The sequence below is a fragment of the Gavialis gangeticus genome, unplaced genomic scaffold (genome assembly GCF_001723915.1).
Source record: "Gavialis gangeticus isolate Ggan-Ray unplaced genomic scaffold, GavGan_comp1, whole genome shotgun sequence".
In the NCBI taxonomy this organism is placed as follows: Eukaryota; Metazoa; Chordata; order Crocodylia; family Gavialidae; genus Gavialis; species Gavialis gangeticus.
This window is the reverse complement of record NW_017729025.1, coordinates 84,938,154-84,952,140: the sequence shown is the minus strand read 5'-3', so window position 1 is coordinate 84,952,140 and position 13,987 is coordinate 84,938,154. Positions and strand designations below refer to the sequence as shown.

The 13,987-nt window shown below is 43.1% G+C and overlaps 1 protein-coding gene across 1 annotated transcript in view; it reads left to right on the top strand.

The window, feature by feature from the left end:
* Positions 1-13,987, top strand: part of LOC109298788 (cytosolic phospholipase A2 epsilon-like) — a 68,405-nt gene that overhangs the window by 45,668 nt on the left and 8,750 nt on the right. The window contains exons 13-19 of the mRNA XM_019519066.1: positions 93-315; positions 4,089-4,203; positions 6,776-6,913; positions 7,288-7,395; positions 10,313-10,504; positions 11,357-11,523; positions 12,300-12,486. Coding sequence (XP_019374611.1) covers positions 93-315; positions 4,089-4,203; positions 6,776-6,913; positions 7,288-7,395; positions 10,313-10,504; positions 11,357-11,523; positions 12,300-12,486 — 1,130 coding nt within the window. The remainder of the gene's footprint in view (positions 1-92; positions 316-4,088; positions 4,204-6,775; positions 6,914-7,287; positions 7,396-10,312; positions 10,505-11,356; positions 11,524-12,299; positions 12,487-13,987) is intronic.

Below are 13,987 nucleotides of genomic sequence, written 5' to 3'. Positions count from 1 at the left end.
TGCATGAAGCTCTGCAAAATTGATCCACTGAGTTTCATCAATCTCAAATTCTAACCATTTTTTTTCTTGAATGTTCTGTTTTCTGACCTCAGGACCATGACCAAATTATATGAGGATGCTGACTGGTCACAGAAGGATCTAGGGGAGATTATCAGTGAAGCCCGGAAGCAAGCAACCAAATGCAAAAGGAATGCTTTTTCCTTGCAAAATCTGAAGAATTATTACAGGGAGCTGAGTGAACGGACAGCAGCAGGACATAAAACATCTTTTATCGATCTGTGGGGACTCATGATTGAAGCCATGTTACAGGATGGGGTACTATATGCCCACCTTCTGTTCAGAGGGGAAATAATGATTTTTTCCTAGAAAAAATGGGAAAATTAGGAGAAAACTAAACCTCAGGAAAAGATATCCTTTCAATATCATTATTCAGTTATTCACACAATGACATTCTACCATGACATTCTATTACTAATTTAGTAACAGTTAGGGGAGGCAGCATAGGAGATAAAGACACGACTAGAGCTCATTTAAACTTTCTAACTAACTTTAAATTAGCTAACTTGGGTACTTCCAGAATAGCAACATGTTGTTCAGAGCGGGCTAGTTGCTCAAATATTTATACTGGTTCCTGAGCAGGGTTTGAAACCTACATTAAATTTAATTTTGCCACCGCTGTACCACTAGCATTACCTGAGATAGGTGGTTTAAAAACAATTAAACAATTAAGGTATGTTGATAGGCTACAGTCAGAGGTATAGTCATGCCTTTGTCTGTTGGTGAGACATGCCCCCATATTGCTAAAAAGAAAGGGATATTCCAGCTATATGCTCACTGCATGGAAAGGAAGCTCAGGCTTGTGTACAGAACTCTGGAATGTAAGAAGCATCCTAGGTATGCAGAAAGCTGATAGCCACAGATTTAGGATTATTATCTGAAGGATACTGCCTAATATTCTGAAGCATATTTAATGAAAATAATCGATTTGTAAAGCTATGATTTCCCTCTCCTAAGAACAGTTGCTATTACATTGTTGTGGAATCTGAAACAAGACTCAGTTTTTGTGTGACTTAGCAAGGGGTGTGTTAGTGATGTTCCACTTAATTAAAATATACTGCATTAACACTGCAGTCTTTACAAAGTATAGTCCTGGAGGGATTACAGCCTTCAGGAACTTCAAAATAGCAGTACGTCAGCTTGTGGAGGCCATTTGGGTTTGACCTCAAGCAGATGTTCCTATGATTTGTTTTATGACAAGATTGTTTTTAATAGTAAAGCTTCCAAGCCATTGTGTTAGAGCATTACTTCTGCACAGATAGCTAGAGAAGCACTTTCATTTTAAGACTCTGTACATACAAGGTTGAGAGGAAAAAATCCACTCACCAAAAACCTTTTCTAGACAAAATTAATTTACATATCCTTCAACTCGGTATTGCTTGGCTGAAAAACCCACCCACAATGTATACTTTAGGCTGAGTCATCAAAAAAATCAGATGGATTATATATGTAATCAGATCGATTATATGTAAATTCAAATCTAACCCATGAATATATTCATTCAGTTATGTTTATTCTGGATGATTCAATTATGACTTTTTATAGAAAATATAGATGTCATTAATATGATGGCATGAAGAATTGTTTTTTTAAAAGATCAAAGTAGAACTTTGCTCGTCTATTCATTTTTTCTATACTATGTGGACATACAGTACAAGACATATAAGTAACCTGTTAAATACTAAAATTATTAGGGCTGTGTGAAGCTTCAGTCCCTAATTTGATTTGGTGGAGATTCTGCCTTATTTGGTGGCTGAATCTTTGAATTCAAATTGAATCAGGAGACCCTTTAATCTCTCCGAATCAAATTGGAACCCTCTGAATTGATTTGGAGAGATTCGGAAAGATTCGGGGCTTCAGACATAGACACAACTTTAAATGTTTTTTCTACATACCTCAAGGTACCAGGCGGCTCGTGAATGCTGCAGTGGTGGGGTGGATGGAGCATAGGGAGGAGCGTGGGGGCTCTCCAGTGGGTTCGGCAGCACTTTTGCCCCACTTCCAGGTCCTCTGGGGAGTGTGCTGGGGGCCCCCCCAGGCTCAGCAACTGGTACCTCCTGGGTCTGGGGGGGCACCCAGGGTCCCCCCGCAGCCAATCACTGAGCTGGAGGGGTGCAGGGGGGCTCCCTTGTGCGCTCCCTGGTGGACCTGGAAGTGGACTGGAATTACTTCCAGTCCACTTCTGGGTTTGCCACGGAGCATGTCAGAGCCCCCCGCCACACTCCTGTGGCATGCTTCATCTGTCCCAGCATCGCAGCATTCACGAGCCACACCTGGTACCTTGAGGTATGTAGAAAAAACATTTAAAGCTATGTTTATGGCCGAATTGCTGATTCTTCAAATCAGCATCGAGTCTTCAGATTCAGACTCAGCCGAATCAAACTGGGGACTGTGATCCGAATCAATGAATTGAATCGCTGTCCCCGATTTGGGCCAAATCCAAATCCAAATCGAATATGGCCTGTTTCGCAAACCCCTTAAAATTATCCACTGAAATAGAGTATAAGCTGGGCAGTAGATTTCATCTTAGGGTGAAGTTACATGTTACACATAGACCATGCTAAGGGCACTTAAAACATAAGCATACACATATTAAAGTTCATTAACTCATGCTAAGTACCCTCTGAGCATCTCAGGGTTATACCACCTCAGGTGAGGGTTAACTCTCACCATGCTACCTAGCTTGTGTTAGGGTAACTTCAGTCTGCTCCAAGGAGATAAAACAAGCAACATGTAGTCCTCCAGCATCTCAGGCTACCCTGCTCCCATCCTTCTCCCCAGCACCCAGAATAATTTTCTATGCCTCCCTGTGTGCCATCTCACCCCCAGGGAAGGACTCCTGCCTGATCTGCACAACAAAGAGCAATGTACAAAGACACTCTCATGGACCCTGAGGGAGACTTCAATCTTCAGCTTCCTCTGTGCAAAAATGAAGTTTATTTCCTACCTGTGGGGACTTTTTACCATCTTTAATTTTCCCTGAGCCTGATGAAGGGCTTGGGAGCCTGAAAGCTTGCAGAAAAAGATAATTTTTTTGCGATTTCTTAGTTGATCTAATAGGGTGTGTATAGATGAAATAGGGGCCCCAAATTGACGCAGTGCGTTTTTAAAAATACTGCTTCAATTTAGGGCCCTTTAACACCCCATGTCATGCACACACCCAAACTTACTTGCTTCTCTGGAGGTGAGGAGGGGAGGGCGAGCTGCTGGCAGGTGGAGCAGTCCCTGGGCTGCGTGGGGGGGGGGCTGTTGCTTCCCTCCGCAGCAGCCCCGTCCCCCAACGGCACCCACCCACAGGCACCCAACTTGGATGGTTCTGGAGGGCACCGCAGCCATGGAGGGAAGCACCAGGCCCCTGCACAGCTCAGGCAGGAAGGCAGGCTCCAGGGGGGGGGAAAAAACATCAGGCTTGCCACTTTTCTTGGGCACAGACTGCCTTCCTAGGCTGCTGCCAGGCTTCCTGCAGAGCTGCGGAGCTTCACGGAGCCCAGTGCTTCTCTCCATGGCTGTAAGCACAGCAAACTAAAACTCCTCTAAGTCATTTAAGATGCATTAAGCTGCCAAATTTCCTACAGCGGCTGGAATTAATGTGCAATATGCCACTGAGGCATGAAAACACCGACACCATTAAAGTGGTGCAAAAGCATTTATCCCACTTTAAAGTGTCATGCACACACACCCTTCATTTTGTTTACATACGGCCATAAAAGATATCATCTCTGAACCAAGAGTTCTAGAATTTTTTGCATTTCTTCTGGACTGTTTACAGCACATTCTAACTTTAACAAGACGTAATATTCCACAGATTTAGGATTTAGTATGGTCTAAGCATAACATATAACTTCACCCTTAATAAAGACTGATATAGACACCCTCTTCTCATAATGCATCTCTCTCTCCCCCTGTGAATCGGGTATCAGGTGTACCTGGGTAGTAGTTAATACAGTTCAGTGAAATCCCAAGCCTAGATGCTGTGGTAGGTCTGTATTCATTGCTGAAGTCTGTCAGTTAACCATTTCTTTCATACACAGAAAGATCACCATAGACTCTCAGATCAGAAAAAGGCAGTGAATCTTGGGCAGAACCCACTACCCATCTACCTGGCGCTCAACGTGAAGGACAAAATCACCACTAAAGAATTTAGAGGTAATTATTATATTCAACTATTATAGCTTTGTTTAAATCTAAGAAGACTCTTAAGGCTGGACACATCATTCAGAAAACATAGAATCTTCTAATCTCTCACTCCAGACCAGAAACAACCCTATCAGGAGGTTTGGAAAGATCTAGACACTTTAAAATATCCATATCATAAATTTGCTTTCACTTGCTGTGCATTTTGACACTGCAGCAGAAATTAATCTTGCAAAAGTACTGCAAACAGAAGCTGTTCTTACAGTTTTATTTTGCCTTAGTGGCAGTAGGTATTGTTGGAAATAATGTAAGAGCCTGTTCTGATGAGCTCTCCGGACACACTGTGCAGATACAAGAGGGTTATATACTCAGATAAGCATCTAAGCTTACGGATTCTGAAATAAAATGATTCTTTCAACCTTATAGTATTCTCATTCATAATTTAGCGATGATTCTGCATGAGTACTCAAAAGAAATATAAAGAAAAGTAGGATATATACATATATTACCAAATGAAGGAGATCACCTGGGATAGAATGTGTCCTGGCATAACTGAACCACTTCACTAGGTGAAACAAAGGTCGTCCATCGTTCCTCAGGTCCGGGCCCTGCCGCTTCTGGGATAACACTTGGGGCATGCCTCTACAAATGGGAGAACTCTGCATTTCCCTGCTAACAGAGGAGTACCTGTGGAATCCTCTGGTTTGCCTTCTCCAATAGGGGAAACCCAGGGATTCCCTATTTGCACAGATACTTCCCAAATTGGATTCTTGAGGTGCACATTTCTACAAACAGGGAAACTCAGTGACGTGCCTCAAGCTGGATTCTCCGAACATACATCATTCCCATTCCCAGGGCACACAGAAACCAGGTCCCTGAAGCCCTGGGAGCATCTGCCTGGGGTGGTTGGAGAATGTGGGCAGCTCCAGGCTGCCCATGCTCTTCTGCCTTAAAGCAACCAGGTGTCTGCTTTAAAATAGCAGCACAGATTCATCCCACCTATGCAGAATCCATAAATGTTGGGTATTTGTGGCACACCAAGGGGCATGGATGTCTGTTTTCTTGGCCTTTGTGCTGCCCTAAATGTGTTTATGGCAGCACATGGGTGATGTATGTTTCCAGCCCATATCCATGTCTCTTTTTCCCTGAAGGAACCTACCTTATTTTGGATGAAAAAGAAGTTGCTCTGTACGTTCTTTCAGTCCTTATGTCCAGGGCTGGCCCATCCTATCCTACAAAACCTGTGGCTGCAGGGGGCTCAACAGCCAAGGGGCGCCCTGTGTCCGGCTGCTCCCCACCCCTCTAGCCCTGCTACTGATGCCACCAGCTTCACGTCTGGCCACTCGTCACCTCCCCCCCGCCACACCAATGCCTATGCCAGCTTCTTTGCATTGGGGGCCCCCAGAACTATATTTTGCAGGGGGCCCCAAAAAATGTGGGCTGGCCTTGCTTATGTCATTCTGTTAATCCCCAAAGGTCCTGGTGTGAAAAATGATGCAATGTTACACTATTTTCATTTAAAGACTTACATGATGTATAGATGTTGTTCTGGCTCTTGAGGATGAGTTCCACTCTCTGCATGTTATACTGCCTCCCACTTATTCAGTCCTATTAGTAACTGACTTGACCACTGTCAGAGTATTAATAAATATAAAGTTAACCATTTTGAAATAACACGTTAATATGCTCAGTGCTGCAATCTTATTCCCCTGAACATTTCTATCGATTTCCTGCATAAAGCCTGCTCTGTCTACCCACTCATGCAGAAGCTTTGCACTGGAAGGGTAGACAGAGTTTGTATCAGTGCTTCCTTTAAAGGACCTAATTCAGGACAGGATCTGAATTTTCAGTTTGATTAGAGGAAGGGCCCAGTTCAGTTTGCCTTCAGTCAGTAAAGTAATTTGGGGGAAGGCAAGCAGAGCGCCAGCCCTGGGCACTGATTCAGAGGTGGTCCCAGAATGGCAGCCCCAGGGAATCCATATGACCACTTCCAGCAGCAGCAACACCAGTCCATGGCTGGGGAGCTTGTACTCAGACAGCAACAACTCCTGCCTCTGTTACAACTATGGCAGCCCCCTGTGTGAGGATGTAAGCACTCAGTCATTTCCCTTTCCCTCTTCCTCCTCACTGCCCAGGGCACCAGCATTTAAATTATGCCCCTGCTTTGGATACAAGCTGAATCAGCTCCACTCCCTGTCAATAATGGCCAAACTTCTCTTCTGTCCTTTTGGGGCTGGGCTGGGCTGGCTCCCTGACTGACTGCAAGCAGATTATGGATTCCTTACATCGACATTCCCCCTGCACAGGGTGGACCATATGCCAAATGATAAAGCTTGCATAATCTGGAGATGAATCAAGGCCACTGGGTGGTCCTTGGCTTCTTTTATGTTCTAAATCACTCTCTGTGCCTTCAAGTAGCATTCATAGTACACACAAAAAAAAAAAGGTAGGTATTACAGTGGTGGTTCCTTAGTCATATGTCACCTTGCAAAAGTTGAAGCTGAGGTTTATTCTACCTCTAACCTTTTTTGCCATTGGCTAAGAGCATTTCTGTATATTCATTGTATTTTCTGGGACTCTGCAGAATGGGTGGAGTTCACCCCTTATGAGGTGGGATTCCTGAAATATGGAGCCTTCATTCGTGCCGAGGATTTTGGAAGCGAGTTTTACATGGGCCGGCTGATGAAGAGGATCCCAGAATCCCGGATATGCTTCATGCAAGGTGACTTACTGACCTAGGAAAACATAAAACCCTAGTAAGATAATGAAGACTGAATTCAGGAATGCGTCACTGTATTGTATTCTAGTGTGTGTCCAGAAGATATTCTGATTTGGGAACTCTCTTATTTCAGTGGCTTTTGGTGCCTTAAATATGGTTGCTGAGCAACTTTGTAAATCAAGTTTTGACAAGATATACAAGCTTTGTAGTTTCAGGATGGACTTTCTTTAGATCCTTTTTTGCTTACTCCAGGGATATATTGGATGTATTTATTAGAGGTCTGGACTACATGCAAATTTATGAACAATTTTGAGTTAAGAAAAAACAGTTTTCATGTTTTTACCTCATTATTTTATTAAATCTCTTCCATTTCATAGGAATGTGGAGTAGCATATTTTCTAAGAATCTCCTGGATGCCTGGCATGCAGCTGACAATTCAGAGGACTTTTGGCATAGATGGACCCAAGCTACAGTGACTGAAATTGGTAAATCCTGCTTTATCCTTAGTTTTATAGCATTTGATTTTTATTTGTCCTATGTGCTTCGCTAGAATGGTTAGCTTTCCTAAACCTGTGACAGCCTGCTCATCTTCAGGAAAGAGGCAGGAGTGAGAGAGGTAAGCAATTGGTAGTGTTGATAAGTAGCAATCGCTTAGGTTGATGTTGGTACCCCATCGATAGGCTCTGCCTCAGGTGAAAAAGACTTGCCAGAGCTTAGGGCCTAACCAGAAGGAGGCAGCAGCTCCCCCCACCACTCTGCATGCCCCTTCCCCTGCTCTGTGCATTTCTTTCCCCATGCTTCTGCTGCACTGAGTATCCCTTCCCTCTGTCCCTTCCCTGTGCTCCCCTTGCTCTGTACTCCCCTTCCCATGTGCTCTTTCCTCATACTTCCCTCACTCTACGCATCCCTCTCCCAGCACCCCTCCTCTGTGTTTCCCCCACTGTGCACATCGCTACCCCTATGCTCCCCCTGCTGCCCTTTCCCCTGTGCTCCCCCTGGCACTGCATATCCTTTCCCCATGCTCCCTCCAGCACCATCTACTCCCCATTTCCCTGCACCCCTCCCTTGCACTTCCTTCACTCTGTACATCCTTTCACTCATGCTTTCCCTACTGCCCTTTTCCCCATGTTTTTCCCACAGCATCAGGTACCCCTTTCATCCATGCTGCCCCCAGGACCACGCATCCCCCTACCTGTCACATGAACCACTCTGGCCCTGTTCGGAGCTGCAGCAGCTGCTTGTCTGGTCCATATTTGAATCTAAAACAAAGGGTTTTTTCCCCATACAGAAGTGAGTGGGGGTTCATCTTAGATTTGAGTAAATATGGTCATTTCTTGAAATAATGAATTTCCTGAATATTGAAGACTGACCAAGCTGTAATTTTCTGCATGCTTATTGTTGCCTTTTTCAAAGGGCATTATATTGGCCCTTTTCGAGTCCTCTGGAACCCTTACACATCTCCCAAGAGTTTGTAAATATTATTGCCAAGGGCTCCAATATCCCATTTGTCAGTTACTTCAGTACCTCAGATTAAGTTCATTAGGCCCTGCAGGCTTGAATTCAGTCGGTCTGAACAAAAGCTCTCTGACACTTTCTTTTGTTGTCATGACCCAATGCCTTTCCCCTTCTTTGTCTATATAATTTTTATTAGCTGTCTGGTTGCAGTTTTTTTTTTTTTTTTTGTGAAGACTGAGGCAAAACAGCTACTGACCCAGTAGCATAATTAGGGCAGGTGAGCAGTGCACCAGCTCTGGATGTTAATTGAGAGGTGGCAACAAGAGCATCCCTGCTCCTCTGGCACTCAGCATTCTTCTCCCTGAGCATTGCTTCTCAGAGCACCAAAATTACTAATTATGCCTCTCTGGCCACATCTACATGAGATGCTGACTGCGCAGTTGTTACAGTGCAGTCATTTAGTACCTGTACAACCAAAGAGAAGGATCTTGGAATCACTATTGATTCCAAGGTGAACATGGGCTGCCAATGTGGGGACGCGGTCAGGAAGGCTAACTGCACCTTGTCATGCATCCACAGATGCATCTCGAGCAGGTTCAAGGAGGTGATACTCCCCCTCTATGAGACACTGGTCAGGCCGCAGTTGGAGTACTGCGTCCAGTTCTGGGTGCCACACTTCAGGAGGGATGTGGACAACATGGAGAGGGTCCAGAGGAGGGCCACTTGCATGATCAGGGGGCAGCAGGGCAGGCCCTATGAGGAGAGGCTACGGGACCTGAACCTGTTCAGCCTCCACAAGAGAAGGCTGAGAGGGGATCTGGTGGCCACCTATAAACTTGCCAAGGGGGACCAGCAGGCAATGGGAGAGTCCTTGTTCCCCCGAGCACTACCAGGGGTAACAAAGAACAATGGCCATAAGCTGACTGAGAGTAAATTCAGGATGGATATCAGGAGGCGCTACTTCACTGTCAGGGCGGCTGGGAGCTGGAACCAACTTCCAAGGGAAGTGGTGCTCGCTCCTACCCTGGGGGACTTCAGAAGGAGGCTAGACAGCCACCTAGCTGGGGTCATTTGACCCCAGCATCCATTCCTGCCCAAGGCAGGGGGTCGGACTAGATGATCTGCTTAGGTCCCTTCCTACCCTACCAACTATGAAACTATGACTGCACAGTAACCAGTGTTACTGCACAGTAGCATCCCAGCACAGTGACACTTACTGCACAGTAGCTCATTACTACTGTACAGTAGCTCATTATTACTGTGTGGTAGTGTCACATCATGGTTCATGCCCAACAACGTTACTGCTCAGTAGTAATGAGCTACTGCACACTAGTAACAAGCTACTGTACAGTGTCTCATGTAGATGCAGCCTGTTCCATCTTTGCATTTTCTGTTTATAGTTCATCCTCCCTGTTTTGTAGTGGGCCCTCAACTTCCTTAGTCTTTCTTTGCTGACCAGCCGATCTATAGAACATATTTATAATTTGCAAGATCTTCCAGCTGTTTCCCCAAATGAACAAACACTATGACAATGTTTTGAATAGCGAATCTTATCCTTATTTGTCATCTACTGGAAGACTTCTCCTGACTTTATCAGCTTTGTTATGATAGTGTAAAAGTGATGTTGTAGTTATGATGGTCCAGAAATTATGCAAGAAGAATGGATGTCTTAGAGTAATATCTTTTATTGAACCAACTAAGTACCTGGGATAAAGTTAGACAATTTTTCCAGTCTCAGGAAGAATGTCTTGCATCTGAAAGCTTGTCTAACTTTATCCCAACTATATAGTTGGTCCAATAAAAGAAATCCTAAGAAATCCTTGCTTCACCAGCTTTTGCATTCAGCTCTTAGACAGATGCATATTTAAAGCTTTAAATAAATAAATAAATATTTCAATGAAGATGTGACTTGTCTAATCTTGTATCATTTCTTCTGCCTTTCATCAGAGGAGGAACCTAATCTACCTGAGAGGCCACATGAGATGGCTACTCGCATGTTCACTCCTGCAAGTGGCCTTTCCAACGCTCTTCGAGATGTTTTGACAGACCGCCCAGCAGTATCAAAGTATCACAATTTCCTAAGCGGTTTTCAGATGCACAATGAATATACACAGAATGAGCACTTTTCTAAATGGAAAGGTATGAACCGCCTCTAATTTTTCAGTGGTTTTCTTCTGGGGCTTGGAATTAAGTGAGGAAGACTTATGTGCCTTGGAAAGAACTAAAGGGATTTCATTGAAGAGAGCTGAACATTTAACTCTCATTTGTGTTTTTCAATGAAGGCCAAGGAGAATTAAATAACTTTTTGCCTAAGCTCTCCACACCAAATAGCTAATTTTGAACAAAACTTTGACTATATTGTCCAGTTGCATGGAACTGAAGGGCAATGCAATCATTTTGGTGGGCTTCCACTTATTTTGTTGCAAGTCACAGAGAAGAGTTGCCTTAGGGTGTGGGGAGACAGAATAGTAAGACTGGTATTAAATTTGAGTGGTGTCAGCAGTTCTGATAAAACAGTTTCATCTGTCTGCTCCTGTACTAGTATCAGTGGGACTAAATTGTTGTAATGTAAGATATATTTCATTCAGGTTTAAATTTACAGTGGTTTGGTTCTATTATACCTATACAACAGTGGACAGACATAACAGTTGAATTGAAACAGCTAATACCTGCTCCTAAGTAGTAAGTTTTTCCCTCCCCTTTTAAAATGGTTTAGTTACATACGTCTACATCTTCAGCTTTGGCTTTGCATGATTTATAGATTTTAATGAACCAATTAAAAATAATGGGTAAGCAGAAAGAAATAATACCCTTCACCCAACATAAGAGTGGTGACTGTGTCATAACTGTATCACGAAGCCAACAAAAATGTTTATGTGAGTTTGATAAGAGGGAAGCCCTACTTCCATTTTCTCTAACCTGGGAAATTTGAGATACAGAGGATCAGTTTCTACAATGGTTCATTTATAACAACACATGCTTACCTTTAAGATACTCAGCTAGATAGTTCTCCTAATCAACTGAGAGACACTGCAGAGCACCTGGAGATGGCAGATACTGCATTTTTCTATGATACCAGTTGCCCACCACTTATGAAGCCAGAGAGGAAAGTGGATGTTATCTTGCATTTAAACTACAGTGGAGGATCGCAGGCATTGGTGAGAGGGGTCAAATTTACTTTTGTTATCTTTACTGTTAGCCATTTTTCTGTAAGCCATTGTCAGACAGTGTTCCTAACTTCCTACTTTTGAACATGAAAAGAGGAAATTGATTACAGAAGAAAATATTTTGGATGTTGCCAGGTAGATACTGATGTGTATTCTTCTTGTTTTGGCAGAAATAACTTGCACACTGGGTTTAATTAAAGCACTGAGAGGTGTCACTTCCATTAAAGGCCCGTGTAATTCCAGCATTGTGTAAATTACTAAGTTTTGCATGGAAATGCTTGCTTTCAGTCCAGGTGTGATTTAAATATATAAGGCTTTATCTGGCCTTTTTATTTAATTTTGGAATCATCCAAGTATAAAATAAAGAGTAATTTAAAGACTTCATAAACCCTTCCCATAGGGTTATATGTTCCTATTTTTAACGTCAGCCTTGCTTATGTGAAGATTCATGCATTTGCCATGCTTAGAGAAACATGGTTCATGTATACTAGGTGCATGAATTTCTTGAAACAGTACTGAGAATACAGTACCATGAAAGAAGGCACACCTAGACTTCCATGTATAGAAATACATATACACAAATCTGTGGTAGGCACCATTAAAAACTCAACATTCACTGGGTAAATGTTGTTATTCTTCAAAATGGCATCCCAGCTCAATTGCATGATAGAGGTGTTGAGTGTAAATTAGAAGAAATTGCTGGGCTTCAGGAAAATCGTGCTCTTCTTTTCTGCTTCTAATGTTTTTTTCACTCTTCTATGATCCAGCCTTTGGAACATGCCTCTAGGTATTTCTCAGAGCAGGGAATCCCATTTCCTAAAACTGTGCTGAATGAGGAAGAAAAGACTAATCTAAAGGAGTGTTACATTTTTGAAGATGAAGCGACCCCAGGAGCTCCTATTGTACTTTATTTCCCTCTTGTGAATGACAGCTTTCAAAGATTCATAGCTCCTGGTAAGTTAAGCATACCCAGTCATTTTATTAAAGTAAGGATGTCCACCCTATCCATTGCTGAGACTGTTGATGTATTTTGTGCCAACAAACATTTCTTTAATCTAGGGCCAATGTGCACTTGACTAACTTCTACGAGAAGTGGGTAAAACTGTTTTGGGAAATCATAAATTTGCTGAAGCAGACTCATGCACAATATTGAGTTGACATCAACAAATTATTTCAGCCAAAATGAAGAGGAAAAAAAGCATCAAAAGACTGGATTTCAGCATTTTCAAAACATTTTGGAAATGATGAAACATTTTGTGTGAAGCATTTCCACCTTGAGACAGCATTTTTCATTTAAAAATTGGCCTATTTTTTTAAAATTCTTAATGAGTTAAATAATATGAAAACAAATCAATCTATTCTGTTTTGGTTTGGATTAAGTGTTTTGGGTTGGCCTAAAATGATTAACCTAAATAATTAACACCAAAAATGCTGTTTTAATTTCACCTTAATGAATCTTTCTTTTTTTTCTTTTTAAGTTCTTAAGTTTGTTTTTTTTGCTTCTTTTCCAAGGGGATTCAAATAACTAAGGATGTTCTCTACTACAGTTTTCCTAAGATTCAGGTGTAATTGTTAGAAGGGCTTGCAACAGATTTTAAAAATCTCAGTAGAATTTCAGAGAACTAATTTAGAAAATGGGGTAAATTTAGCAATTTTAGATTAGATTAGGGGTTATTGCAGGGCGCTTGGCATGGCTTTATGAGCACTTGTGGTGCTCGGGCCAGGTGCCGGATGATTGGAAGGTAGCCAACGTGGTCCCCATCTTTAAAAAAGGGAGGAGGGAGGACCCGGGCGACTATAGGCCCGTCAGTCTTACCTCAATCCTAGGGAAACTCTTTGAGAAGATCATCATGGAGCACATCTGCAATGGGCCGGCCTCAGGGATGATGCTCAAGGGCAACCAGCATGGTTTCATTAGGGGCACATCATGTCAGACCAACTTGATTGTCTTTTATGATCAGGTCACAAAAGACTTGGATGCAGGTGTTGCCGTGGATGTAGTCTTTCTGGACTTCAGCAAGGCCTTTGACACCGTCTCCCACCCCATTATCATTAAAAAATTGGGCAACTGTGGCATTGATGCCTACACGGTCAGATGGATTGCAGATTGGCTGAAGGGTCACACTCAGAGGGTGGTGGTGGATGGGTCATATTCGACCTGGGGAGAAGTGGGCAGCGGAGTCCCCCAGAGCTTGGTCCTTGGGCCTGAGCTGTTCAATCTCTTTATCAGCGATTTGGACAATGGGGTGAAAAGCACCCTGTTTAAATTTGCTGATGATACCAAAATTTGGGGTGAGGTGAGCACGCTAGTAGGGAGGGAAAGACTGCAGCAAGACCTGGATAGGTTACAGGGGTGGGCTAGCAAAAACAGGATGCGCTTCAACACTGACAAGTGCAGGGTGCTGCACTTGGGCAGTAGTAACAAGCAGCACACTTATAAGATGGGAAACTCCCT